At 44.8% G+C, this 14,692-nt stretch overlaps 1 protein-coding gene across 3 annotated transcripts in view; it reads right to left on the reverse strand.

The window, feature by feature from the left end:
* Positions 1–7,570: 7,570 nt before the first annotated feature.
* LOC126995376 (sodium/glucose cotransporter 5-like) overlaps positions 7,571–14,692 on the reverse strand; it is a 102,095-nt gene continuing 94,973 nt past the window's right edge. For 2 of the 3 annotated variants that reach the window (XM_050854882.1, XM_050854881.1), the window contains exons 13-14: positions 8,254–8,407; positions 7,571–7,683 (exon numbers count right to left, since the gene is read on the reverse strand). In XM_050854882.1, the coding sequence (XP_050710839.1) occupies positions 7,617–7,683; positions 8,254–8,407 (221 nt within the window). In that variant the 3' untranslated portion in view covers positions 7,571–7,616. Of the gene's footprint in view, positions 7,684–8,253; positions 8,408–14,692 lie in introns of those variants that run through there. The other variant, XR_007750221.1, reaches the window with a different exon arrangement.

Raw genomic sequence — 14,692 nt, forward strand, 5'->3', positions numbered from 1 at the left:
TATTACTGTGTGGGTGTGGGTGTTAGTGGCCCATTTATTACTGTGTGGGTGTGGGTGTTAGTGTCCATCTATTACTGTGTGGGTGGGTGTGTTAGTGTCCATCTATTACTGTGTGGGTGAGGGTGTTAGTGTCCATCTATTACTGTGTGGGTGGGTGTGTTAGTGTCCATCTATTACTGTGTGGGTGGGTGTGTTAGTGTCCATCTATTACTGTGTGGGTGTGGGTGTTAGTGTCCATCTATTACTGTGTGGGTGGGTGTGTTAGTGTCCATCTATTACTGTGTGGGTGAGGGTGTTAGTGTCCATCTATTACTGTGTGGGTGTGGGTGTTAGTGTCCATCTATTACTGTGTAGGTGTGGGTGTTAGTGGCCCATCTATTACTGTGTGGGTGTGGGTGTGGGTGTTAGTGGCCCATCTATTACTGTGTTGGTGTGTATGTCAGTGTCCATCTGTTACTGTGTGGGTGTGGGTGTTAGTGGCCCATCTATTACTGTGTGGGTGTGAGTGTTAGTGTCCATCTGTTACTGTGTGGGTGTGGGTGGTAGTGGCCCATCTATTACTGTGTGGGTGGGTGTGTTAGTGTCCATCTATTACTATGTGGGTGTGGGTGTTAGTGGCCCATCTATTACTGTGTGGGTGTGGGTGTTAGTGGCCCATCTATTACTGTGTGGGTGTGGGTGTTAGTGGCCCATCTATTACTGTGTGGGTGGGTGTGTTAGTGTCCATCTGTTACTGTGTGGGTGTGGGTGTTAGTAGCCCATCTATTACTGTGTGGGTGGGTGTTAGTGTCCATCTGTTACTGTGTGGGTGTGGGTGTGGGTGTTAGTGGCCCATCTATTACTGTGTTGGTGTGGGTGTTAGTGGCCCATCTATTACTGTGTGGGTGTGGGTGTTAGTGGCCCATCTATTACTGTGTGGGTGTGGGTGTGGCTGTCCATCTATTACTGTGTGGGTGTGGGTGTTAGTGTCCATCTGTTACTGTGTGGGTGTGGGTGTCCATCTATTACTGTGTGGGTGTGGGTGTCCATCTATTGCTGTGTGGGTGTGGGGTGTCCATCTATTACTGTGTAGGTGTGGGTGTTAGTGTCCATCTATTACTGTGTGGGGGTTCGTGGCCCACCTATGACTGTGTGAGTATGTGTGTTCGTGTCCATCTATTACTGTGTGGGTGTGGGTGTTAGTGTCCATCTATTACTGTGTGTGGATGGGTGTTCGTGTCCATCTTTTACTGTGTGGGTGTGGGTGTTAGTGTCCATCTTTTACTGTGTGGGTGTGGGTGTTGGTGGCCCATCTTTTACTGTGTTGTTGTGGGTGTTAGTGTCTATCTTTTACTGTATGGGTGGGTGTGTTGGCCCATCTATTACTGTGTGGGTGGGGGTGTTAGTGGCCCATCTATTACTGTGTGGGTGTGGGTGTTAGTGTCCATCTATTACTGTGTGGGTGTGGGTGTTAGTGGCCCATCTATTACTGTGTGGGTGTGTGTGTGGGTGTTAGTGGCCCATCTATTACTGTGTGGGTGTGGGTGTGGGTGTTAGTGGCCCATCTATTACTGTGTGGGTGTGGGTGTTAGTGGCCCATCTATTACTGTGTGGGTGGGTGTGTTAGTGTCCCATCTATTACTGTGTGGGTGTGGGTGTTAGTGGCCCATCTATTAATGTGTGGAGGGGTGTGCTTGTGGCCCATCTATTAATGTGTGGGTGTGGGTGTTAGTTGCCCATCTATTACTGTGCGAGTGTGGGTGTCCATCTATTACTGTGTGGGTGTGGGTGTTAGTGTCCATCTATTACTGTGTAGGTGTGGGTGTTAGTGTCCATCTATTACTGTGTGGGTGTTAGTGTCCATCTATTACTGTGTGGGTGTGGGTGTTAGTGTCCATCTATTAGTGTGGGGGGGGGTTTTGGGGTCCATCTATTACTGTGTGAGTGTGTGTGTTAGTGTCCATCTCTTATTGTGTGGGTGGGTGTGTTAGTGTCCATATATTACTGTGTGGGTGTGGGTGTTAGTGTCCATCTATTACTGTGTGGGTGTGGGTGTTAGTGTCCATCTATTACTGTGTGGGTGGGTGTGTTAGTGTCCATCTATTACTGTGTGGGTGTGGGTGTTAGTGTCCATCTATTACTGTGTGGGTGTGGGTGTTAGTGTCCATCTATTACTGTAATGGGTGTGGGTGTGGGTGTTAGTGGCCCATCTATTACTGTGTGGATGTGGGTGTGGGTGTGGGTGTTAGTGGCCCATCTATTACTGTGTGGGTGTGGGTGTTAGTGTCCATCTATTACTGTGTGGGTGTGGGTGTTAGTGTCCATCTATTACTGTGTGGGTGTGGGTGTTAGTGTCCATCTATTACTGTGTGGATGTGGGTGTTAGTGGCCCATCTATTACTGTGTGGATGTGGGTGTTAGTGGCCCATCTATTACTGTGTGGATGTGGGTGTTAGTGTCCATCTATTACCGTGGGTGGGGGCGTTTGTGGCCCATCTATTACTGTGTGGGTTTGGGTGTTTGGGTCCATCTATTACTGTGTGGGTGTGGGTGTTAGTGTCCATCTATTACTGTGTGGGTGTGGGTTTTAGTGTCCATCTATTACTGTGTGGGTGGGTGTGTTAGTGGCCCATCTATTACTGTGTGGGTGTGGGTGTTATAGTGTCCATCTATTACTGTGTGGGTGTGGGTGTTATAGTGTCCATCTATTACTGTGTGGGTGTTAGTGGCCCATCTATTACTGTGTGGGTGTGGGTGTTATAGTGTCCATCTATTACTGTGTGTGTGTTAGTGGCCCATCTAATACTGTGTGGTTGTGTGTGTTATAGTGTCCATCTATTACTGTGTGTGTTAGTGGCCCATCTATTACTGTGTGGGTGTGGGTGTTATAGTGTCCAACTATTACTGTGTGTGTGTTAGTGGCCCATCTATTACTTTGGTGGTGGGTGTGTTAGTGGACCATCTTTTACTGTGTGGGTGTGGGTGTTATAGTGTCCATCTATTACTGTGTGTGTGTTAGTGGCCCATCTATTACTGTGTGGGTGTTAGTGGCCCATCTATTACTGTGTGGGTGTGGGTGTTATAGTGTCCATCTATTACTGTGTGGGTGTGGGTGTTATAGTGTCCATCTATTACTGTGTGGGTGTTAGTGGCCCATCTAATACTGTGTGGGTGTGGGTGTTAGTGTCCATCTATTACTGTGTGGGTGTGGGTGTTATAGTGTCCATCTATTACTGTGTGGGTGTTAGTGGCCCATCCAATTCTTTGTGGGTGTGGGTGTTAGTGGCGCATCTATTACTGTGTTGGTGTGGGTGTTTTTGTATCTTTTACTGTGTGTGTGTGGGTGTTAGTGGCCCATCTATTACTGTGTGTGTGTGGGTGTTAGTGTCCATCTATTACTGTGTGGGTGTTAGTGGCTCATCTATTAGTGTGTTGGTGTGTGTGTTAGTGTCCATCTGTTATTGCGTGTGTGTGTGTGTTAGTGGCCCATCTATTACTGTGCGGGTGTGGGTGTTAGTGTCCATCTGTTACTGTGTGGATGTGGGTGTGTTAGTGGCCCATCTATTACCATGTGGGTGGGTGTGTTAGTGGCCCATCTATTACTGTGTGGATGTGGGTGTTAGTGTCCATCTATTACTGTGTGGGTGTTAGTGGCCCATCTAATACTGTGTGGGTGTGGGTGTTATAGTGTCCATCTATTACTGTGTGGGTGTTAGTGGCCCATCTATTACTGTGTGGGTGTGTGTGTTAGTGTCCATCTATTACTGTGTGTGGTTGTGTGTTATAGTGTCCATCTATTACTGTGTGTGTGGGGGTGTTATAGTGTCCATCTATTACTGTGTGGGTGTGGGTGTTATAGTGTCCATCTATTACTGTGTGGATGTGGGTGTTAGTGTCCATCTATTACTGTGTGGGTGGGTGTGTTAGTGGTCCATCTATTACTGTATCGGCGTGTATGTTAGTGTCCATCTGTTACTGTGTGGGTGCGTGTTAGTGGCCCATCTATTACTGTGAGAGTGTGGGTGTTAGTGGCCCATCTATTACTGTGTGGGTGGGTGTGTTAGTGTCCATCTATTACTGTGTGGGTGGGTGTTAGTGGCCCATCTATTACTGTGTGGGTGGGTGTGTTAGTGGCCCATCTATTACTGTGTGGGTGTGGGTGTTAGTGGCCCATCTATTACTGTGTGGGTGTGGGTGTTAGTGGCCCATCTATTACTGTGTGTGTGTGTGTGTGTTAGTGTCCATCTGTTACTGTGTGGGTGTGTGTGTTAGTGTCCATCTATTACTGTGTGGGTGTGGGTGTTAGTGTCCATCTATTACTGTGTGTGTGTTAGTGTTCATGTATAACTGTGTGAGTGTGTGTGTTAGTGTCAATATAATACTGTGTGGGTGTGTTAGTGTCCATCTATTACTGTGTGGGTGTGTTAGTGTCCATTTATTACTGTGTGGGTGTGGGTGTTAGTGTCCATCTATTACTGTGTGGGTGTGGGTGTTAGTGGCCCATCTATTACTGTGTGGGTGTGTGTGTTAGTGTCCATCTATTACTGTGTGGGTGTGGGTGTTAGTGGCCCATCTATTACTGTGTGGGTGTGGGTGTTAGTGGCCCATCTATTACTGTGTGGGTGTGGGTGTTAGTGGCCCATCTATTACTGTGTGGGTGTGGGTGTTAGTGGCCCATCTATTACTGTGTGGGTGTGGGTGTTAGTGTCCATCTGTTACTGTGGGTGGATGTGTTAGTGTCCATCTATTACTGTGTGGGTGTGGGTGTTAGTGGCCCATCTATTAATGTACTGTGTGGGTGTGGGTGTTAGTGGCCCATCTATTACTGTGTGGGTGGGTGTGTTAGTGTCCATTTATTACTGTGTGGGTGTGGGTGTTAGTGTCCATCTATTACTGTGTGGGTGTGGGTGTTAGTGGCTCATCTATTACTGTGTGAGTGTGGGTGTTAGTGTCCATCTATTACTGTGTGAGTGTGTGTGTTAGTGTCCATCTATTACTGTGTGGGTGTGGGTGTTAGTGGCCCATCTATTACTGTGTGGGTGTAGCAGTTAGTGTCCATCTATTACTGTGTGGGTGTGGCTGTAAGCAAGGCCAACTAGAAGGGGAGGCCTCTTCACTCCCTCCGTGATGTCAGTCGGGTAGGGATAGCGGTCAGGTCAGCCTGGGCTGATGTCAGGCCTCAACCTCACTGTTTTTCTTCTGTTGTTTGTTTGTTTATTAGTATTATTACTTGTGTTAACATACAAAATGAAAAGGTAACTGACTGCAAACAAACTGTTATTTAACTTATTGTATAGAAATATGCTGTACAAATACTTTATTCATTACTTATGCATAATAGTGATAATGATACATATACATCAACTGAAACTTGTCAGCGAAGTCTTGAACGTTAAAGAACATAATGTCAAGACATATGAGCTTCTTGATGGGTCAAGGAATATATATACATATACAAGTGTAACACACAACACACACACACACACACCGTATAATGGTACAGTATAATTCGTGTGTAAGACACACACACACACACACACACACACACACACACACACACACACACACACTAATAATGTGTAAGACACACACACACACATACACACACACAGTATAATGATACGTATACCTTGCCACGAAGCAAGGCTTTGGTGTTTATTGAAACCGGTTGTAATATTCATATCATATCATTTATATGTAGATACCATATATATCGTATGTTATTCAAATTCATATATACACAATATAACACATTCATGTTCACATCAGATAATATGTTTTTCATCGTATCCATGCCATATCAAATACTCATTATAATCACATCACATTCATATTCATAACAGCCTATCACATCTCAGTAACATGGTATAAATATATATATATATATATATATATATATATATATATATATATATATATATATATATATATATATATATATATATATATATATATATATATATATATATATATATATATATATATATATATATATATATATATATATATATATATATATATATATATATATATATATATATATATATATATATATATATATATATATATATATATATATATATATATATATATATATATATATATATATATATATATATATATATATATATATATATATATATATATATATATATATATATATATATATATATATATATATATATATATATGTGTGTGTGTGTGTGTGTGTGTGTGTGTGTGTGAGTGTGTATGTATGCAATAGGGGATTCATTATTTCATAATATACATATTCGTTTTTTATTGAAAATGATAAAATATCGTATATGCATTTAATTCATATATATGTACATAGCAATATTCTACAATAATTATATAAAAATGTTACTTAAATGGTATAGTTAACTGCTAATTTTCTAAAAATCACTAATGCCACTTATATAGTTTTATATAGTATTATATATATAACAGACATGTAGTTATAAGAGTTGCTAGGAGAGTATCATCACGAATTATTAATACAACTTACACCTTTGCAACCACCACTACTAGTATTTCTACTACTACAACTACTACTACTATTACTACTACTACTACTACTACTACTACTTCTACTACTACTACTACTACTACTACTACTACTACTACTACTACTACTACTACTACTACTTCTACAAAATTCTGCTTCTGCTGCTACGGCAGACGAAGATTACTTGTTGCTCCTTTTGTTATCACACACACACACACACACACACACACACACACACACACACACACAGTTTCTCCACCTATCCACTCGATACAATCTTCCAAACAACTATCCCCTATTCTTTGACAACACTCAGCTATCACCTTCTTCAACACTAAACATTCTCGGTCTATCTTTAACTCAAAATTTCAACTGGAAACTTCATATCTCTTCTCTTACTAAATCAGCTTCCTTGAGACTGAGCGTTCTGTACCATCTCCGCCAGTTCTCCCTCGCACAGTTGCTATCCATTTACATGGGCTTTGTCCGCCCTCATATGGAGTATGCATCTTGTGTAGGGGGGCTCCACTCACACAGCTCTCCTGGACAGAGTGGAGTCTAAGGCTTTTCGTCTCATCAGCTCTCCTCCTCTTACTAATCGTCTTCTGCCTCTTAAATTTCGCCACCATGTTGCCTCTCATTCTATCTTCTATCGATATTTTCATGCTGACTGCTCTTCCGAACTTACTAACTGCATGCCTCCCCCCCTCCCGTGGCCTCGCCACACAGGACTTTCTACTCAAGCTCATCCTTTACTGTCCAAATCCCTTACATGAGAGTCAACCAGCATCTTCACTCTTTCATCCCTCATGCTGGTAAACTCTGGAACAATCTTCCTTCTTCTGTATTTCCTCCTGCCTACGACTTGAACTCTTTCTAGAGGAGGTATCAGGACACCTCTCCTCCGAAATTGACCTATCTCTCGGCCACTCCTTTAACTCTTTTTAGGAGCAGTGAGTATCGGGCTTTTTTTAACATTTGTCACCTTTTTTAAATGCCCTTGAACTGACTCCTCTGCTATAAATAAAACACACACACACACACACACACACACACACACACACACACATAAGCACACCGCCCCCTCTTAGCTTGCCTTGCTGAAGGAGTCAAGTTGCAGGCAGGTACGTCAGGCGTAGAACCCATACACGAAGGTGCTGAGGGTGAGGCAGATTACAGCGTTGATGTTGACGAACCTGCGGGAGGGAGTAGAGGTGATGCGATATCGATTCAGCGTGAGTCTATTATCTAATTTAGAATCACTATCCTGTTTGACATAACTTTTCCTGCAGGTTTATGTACATAAATGTATGGGGCCGTGTGGCCCAGTGAATATGTTTTTGGCTCATGACTAGAGTTTGCAAATTCATTTGCAGCTCACGGCGGCTCTTGATGAGAAGTGGCGCTCTCTTGTAACTTTGTCAGAGCTATGAAGCAAAAATTTAGGAACGATATGTGTGGCTATAGGAAACGAATATTACGCCTATAGAGTAATGTTCAACAATATTATTTCTATCATAATCTCTAAATGCAGAATGTAACACTGCTTTGCTATCATTAACTACATTATTATCACTACCAGAATAAGGTATAGGCTACCTTTCCTAATACGAATAGTACTGCAAGTGGTATAAAACTGCTCCCTTTTAATTTTATATACATGTAAATCAATCTCTCTCTCTCTCTCTCTCTCTCTCTCTCTCTCTGAGTGTGTGTGTGTTTGTTTGTGTGTGTGTGTGTCCGCGAGATCTAAATTATCAACCTACTTTTTCCACTTCGGGGGCTCAGTAAGGAAGTCCGCCGCTTTCTGGGCCTTTTCCTCAGGGCTCGGGTCAGTTTGGTCACCATCAGCCGCCCCTGCAGCCTCCTTCCTTCCAGACCCCCCACAGACCCTAAGCAGTAGCTGCCTCCACCATGCACCTGAGGAAAGACCGGGTGTAGGATAAACCTTGCTCTCCTACCACCGTCTACTTTGAATGTAAGAGCAACATGTTACACACACACACTCACACACACACACACACACACACACACACACACCTCCATGGCGCAACTGGTTAGGCTGCGCTGCCAGGCTTCGTGGTCTCAAAGGGCAGCGATTGAGCCCGCTCAGGCCAGATTCTTTCCGTTGACTAGGAGTGGTTACTGTCCTCCCTTGAGCAAAGGGATGTGGTGTGTTGTGTGTGAGGTCCTGGCAGTACCTATAGATCGATGATAAACAGCACTGGCTCTTGTTGGTAGGGTACCTGTTATAGCGATTATGAGTCCAACACGTGCAGGCCGTGATGGTGAATTACACACACACACAAACTTTCACAAGCAGTGGTTTGTATCTCTGCGTACATCAAAACAATTAAGTACTCCTCACAAATCCAAATAACACATTCCTATGGTATAATTTACTACAATTAACGGAAGCAGTAGATCATACTACACGCAGTAGTTTCTATCTCTGCTCAACATTGCAAAAAAATAATCACAATCCTGTCCCACTCACAATCCTACTACACATCTCCTACACTATAATCTCCTGGACAATACAGTCGTTTTACATTAGATACTCGAATTTCTACTCACGATTAGTATCTCGGCAACCATTTTCAGTTGAGTGAGAAGGAGCAGCTCTGCTTGAAGCGAAAGCAAGGATCGGTCTGCCCATACCACCGATTTCTTGGTCATATTATGCTTTGCTTGAGGCAGAACTACATCCTTGTCACGCCTTAATTTTCGACATAAACAGTAGCCAATACTTCCTGTCCCCAAACATTGGCTCGCTCATTATGTTATTTTATTTACTACTTCCTCCCCCCCTTTTTTTTACAACAAAGGAGACAGATCACACAAAAAAAGGAAACAATAAAAATAAAAAAACGCTGCTCGCTGATCCTAAAAAGAATCCAAAGAGGTGGCCGAAAGAGGGGTCAATCTCGGGAAGAGAGGTGTCCTGATACCCTCCTCTTGAAAGAGTTCAAGTCGTAGGCAGGAGGAAATACAGATGAAGGGAGAACAGTTTACCAGCGTGAGGGATGAAAGAGTGAAGATGCTGGTTAACTCGTGTGTAAGGATCTGAACAGTAAAGGGATGAGCATGAGTAGAAAGTCATGTGCAGTGTGGTCGCGGGAGGGGGGGAGGCATGCAGTTAGCAAGTTCAGAAGAGCAGTCAGCGTGAAAATAATGATAGAAGATAGAACGAAAGGCAACATGGCGGCGGAATTTAAGAGGTAGAAGACTATCAGTAAGAGGATAAGAGCTGATGAGACGAAGAGCCTTAGACTCCACTCTGTCCAAGAGAGCTGTTTGAGTGGAGCCCCCCACGTGAGATGCATACTCCATCGAGGGCGGACAAGGCCCCTGTATATGGATAGCAACTGTGCGGGGGGAGAAGAACTGGTGGAGACAATACAGAACGCCCAACCTCGAGGAAGCTGATTTAGTGAGAAAGGAGATGTGAAGTTTCCAGTTAAGATTTTGAGTAAAGGATAGACCGAGGATGTTTAGTGTTGAAGATGGTGACAGCTGAGTGTTGTCGAAGAATAGGGGATAGTTGTTTGGAAGATTGTGTTGAGTTGATAGGTGGAGAAATTGGGTTTTTGAGGCAATGAAGGACACAAGGTTCCTTTTACCCCAATCAGAAATGATAGTAAGGTCTGAGGTTAAGCATTCTGCAGCCTCCAGCCTTGAGTCATGTAATTCCTGTTGAGAGGGTCTTCTGTTGAAAGAAGTTGAATAATGCAGAGTGGAGTCATCAGTGTATGAGTGGATAGGACAGCTTGTTATGGAAAGATCATTGATGAATAACAGGAAGAGAGTGAGTGATAGAACAGAGCCCTGTGGAACACCACTCATGATAGGTTTAGGGGAAGAACAGTGACCACCTACCACAGCAGAGATAGAATGGCTGGAAAGGAAACTGGATATAGAGGAACAGAGAGAGGGATAGAATCTGAAAGAGGGCAGTTTAGAGAGCAAAAACTGGCGCCAGACTCTATCAAAGACTTTCGATATGTCTAGTGCAACTGAGAAAGTTTCACCGAAACGGCTAAGAGAGGATGACCAAGAATCAGTTAAGAGAGCAAGAAGATCGCCAGTAGAACACCCCTTGCGGAACCCATACTGGCGATCAGATAGAAGGTTAGAAGTGGAAAGGTGCTTTTGAATCTTCCGGTTAAGGATTGATTCAAAAGCTTTAGATAGACAGGAAAGTAAAGCTATAGGGCAGTAGTTTGAGGGATTGGAACAGTCACCCTTTTTAGGCACAGGCTGTACGAAGCCATACTTCCAGCAGGAAGGATAGGCAGAGAGGAAAGAGTTTGACCAGGCAGGGTGTCAGCACAGAAGCACAGTTTTTAAAGACAATAGGAGGCACTCCATCAGGTACATTAGCCTTCTGAGAGTTTTATCGGGCATAGAAAACATCATTTGGAAGAATCTTAATAACAGGCATAAAGGAGTCAGAGGGGAGATGAGTAGGAGGAATATGCCCAGAATCATTCAGAGTGGAGTTGTTACAGAAAATTTGAGTGAAGAGTTCAGCCTTAGAGATAGACGAGACGGCAGTGCTGCCGTCAGGGTTAAGAAGAGGTGGGAAAGAGGAAGAAGTGAAATTGGAGGAGATATTTTTGGCTAAGTGCCAGAAGTCTCTGGAAGAATTAGAGAAAGCAAGGTGTTGACATTTGCTATGGATAAATGAGTTTTTGGTAAGTCGAAGAATAGATTTGGCACAATTCCGGGCGGAAATATAAAGATCATGGTTAGCGGGAGTTTGAAGGCTCTGGTACCTTTTGTGAGCTGTCTCTCTATCTTTGACAGCACGACAACAAGCATGATTAAACCAAGGTTGGTCCCCATGGATCTGGTATCAGGAACATCAACAGCTCTCTCCTCCTGAATTTTACAAAATCCAGAAGGTTGAGAATTGCGGGTTCCTGGTACCAGAGACCAGAGCTGCACCGCTGGATTTGGTATAGTGATGCCGGAGGTGTAGCTTACAAGATCGATCACATTCTCGTTACTACTCGTTGGAGGATCCTTCAAAACTGCAGGGTTTACCGGAGTGCTGAGTTCTTTCTGACTGACCATAGGCTGTTGTTGCGACACTCAATCTTCATGTCAGGTCAAGAAGAATCTCGAGATGCAACACTACTGTGTTCCATCTCGAGAGGCTGAAGGAGCTGGCATGTGCTCAGGAGTATGCAGTGACAGTGTCAAATCAGTTCGAAGTGCTTGGCACCCTGCAGGACCCTGTAGAGTTGTGTGATACCTTCAAACGTGAGACTCTGCAAGCTGCCAAGGAGTGCATTGGAAAGCGCCCGAGATCTAGGAGTGGCTTTGCCTCGGTGGAGACACTGGAGAATATTGAGGAGAGTTGCGCTGCCAGACTTGCTGGGAATCGGGACCAATACAGGGCTCTTTCACGTAGGACTAGAGCTCTCCTGAGGAGAGACAAGGAGAGGTATGTCAGGGGTCTCGCTGAGGAAGTCGAGGGCCATTTAAATGCGAATGACCTTGAACCTGCTTACCAAGCCCTGAAGAAGCTCCGTTCTAAGTCTCCCTCTCAGGTGAGCGCTATCCGAACAGCTGACGGCTGCCTCGTGTCGGACATGGATGGGCAGAGGGCTCGTTGGGCTGAGTACTTTGAGCAGCTGTACATGGTGGACCCTCCACGTGGGCGGCTTCCAGTTGCTGGGTTGCAAGTGGCGGATGCTGACCCACCCATTGACGAAATCCCGCCCTCTCTGGTTGAGGTCAGAGAGGCTGTGGCCAAGTTTAGGGGTGGGAAGGCACATGGCACCTGTAACATCAATGCGGAGCTGCTCAAGCTGGAGGTGAGGCCATGATCCGCGGGTTGCATGCTGTCTTGACTGCCGTATGGCAGTCCGGTATCATTCTTCCTGACTGGGAGAGGGGGTTGGTCCTCCCTATCTGGAAAGGGAAAGGGGACCGCGAGGACTGCAACAACTACCGTGGTATTACACTGCTCAGTGTGCCAGGCAAGCTGCTTTCCCACCTATTGCTGATGCGAATTCGCAGCCAGCTGCTGAAGCTGCAGAGACCTGAACAGTCTGGGTTCATGCCTGGCAATTCAACAACTGACCGTATCCTAGCGCTTCGCGTACTGGTGGAGCGCCGACGTGAGTTTCGACGGGGGGATCCAGCTTCTTTCCCGTGAATGCGGGAGTGAGGCAGGGCTGTGTCCTTGCCCCATCGCTTTTCAACTCTTGTATGGACTGGGTACTGGGCAGAGTTGTGAGCCAGAATCATTGCGGAGCATCCATTGGCAATACCAGGATCACTGACCTTGTTTTTGCTGATGATGTAGTAGTCCTGGCGGAGTCGCTCTAGGTTTTGGTGATGGCTCTCGAGGCACTGCAAGAGGAGGCAAAGCCCTTGTGACTCCAGGTCTCCTGGGCCAAGACCAAGGGACAGGTGCTTGGGGGCTTGCTGGATGACACGGTACAGTCTGTCCATGCGTGTGGCGAGGACGTTGAGATCTCAGAAAGTTTCACGTATTTTGGTTGCGTAGTTCATAACAACAGTGAGTCTAGCCAGGAAGTCTTACGGCGGATTGGTCTGGCCCACGGTGTTATGGACTCGCTCAACACGAGTATATGGCGTTGTTGGTACCTGTGCAGAAGGACTAAGATCTGGATCTTCAAGTCCCTTGTGCTCCCTGTCCTACTCTATGGTTGTGAGACATGGACACTAAATGGGGACTTGGAGAGGCGGATTGATGCCTTTGGTAATGGGTGTCTACGCAGAATCATGGGATATCGCTGGAACGACTTTGTGTCAAACCAGCGACTACTCCGTGAGACTGATTCGACATATATTATCTCCATAGTCCGTCAACGTCAACTCTGGCTATACGGGCACGTGGCATGTTTTCCGGAAGCTGATCCTGCTCATCTGGTTGTCTCTTACAGAGACAACCCTGAGTGGAGGAGGCCAAGGGGACACCTACAGAGTTTGTGGCTTGAGCAAGTCGATAGATCCTGCCGGGAGGTTCTCGGGTTGGGAAGGGGGCCTGCATGGAGACTCACCGGAAGGGACCCCTGGGCTTGGCGTCGTAGGGTGGGCGAGGCGACGCGCCCCCCGGCGTATGCCCCCATTGATTGACTGATTGATTGATTTTTAGCATGGGGAGTAGAGAAAGTACGTGGAATGTATGCCTCCATTCCAGAGACAATCACCTCTGTGATGCGCTGGGCACGCACAACCGGTATTCATTCCAAGGGAATTCGGAAAAGTACATCCTCAGGTCGTCCCACCGAGCTGAAGCAAAATGCCAGAAGCATCGCCTCTTCGGTGGGTCCAGAGGCTGTACAGTAACAACAGGCAGGGCCAGATTACCCATTAGGCAGAGAAGGCCCGGTGCCTTGGCCTACGAAGCTATGTTGGCCTACAAAAATATATAGGCACATCACTTTTGTGTTTGTTATTTTGCATATTTAGTTGATAGGTATATTAATAAAGATAAATATTAGTAAAAATAAGCAGAATTAAGGAAAACCTAGAAAATAAAAAACAAAAGAGATGGAAGTCGTTTGGAGAGCATTGAGATGCATTTGTTAACCTACAAACTGATCGAAACTCGAGGGGGGAGACATACAGTCACATAGTTTTTGTCGCAGGTCAGTCTTTATGATTTTTCGGAATTCCTATGTAATTTATCATTTATTGAGTTACTATTGTAAGCTGTGCTGCCGTGAATATTAATCACCGATAGTTCTAAACATCAACCATCACCAACAAATCTCTCTCTCTCTCTCTCTCTCTCTCTCTCTCTCTCTCTCTCTCTCTCTCTCTCTCTCTCTCTCTCTCTCTCTCTCTCTCTCTCTCTCAAAATCACGTCAAACCTCAAATTCTCACAGCAATGCATTGATACTGCAAATAAAGCGAACAGAATGTTGGGCTTCATTAAAAGAAACTTTTTATTCAAGAATAAAGATGTAATACTTCCACTCTACAATAGTTTAGTCAGACCCCACTTGAAATATGCAGTACAGTTTTGGTCTCCTCACCATGCAAAGGACATTGCTAAATTAGAAGGTGTTCAGCGTCGGGCAACAAAAATGATCCCTTCCTTGTGCAACAAATTTTACGAAGAAAGGCTTTCCACCCTTAACATGTTCTCTCTTGAGAAACGTCGCCTCTGAGGAAAACTGATCGAATGTTTTAAAATACTTAATGGTTTCACGAATGTAG

Source organism: Eriocheir sinensis, chromosome 8, assembly GCF_024679095.1.
Source record: "Eriocheir sinensis breed Jianghai 21 chromosome 8, ASM2467909v1, whole genome shotgun sequence".
Taxonomy (NCBI): Eukaryota; Metazoa; Arthropoda; class Malacostraca; order Decapoda; family Varunidae; genus Eriocheir; species Eriocheir sinensis.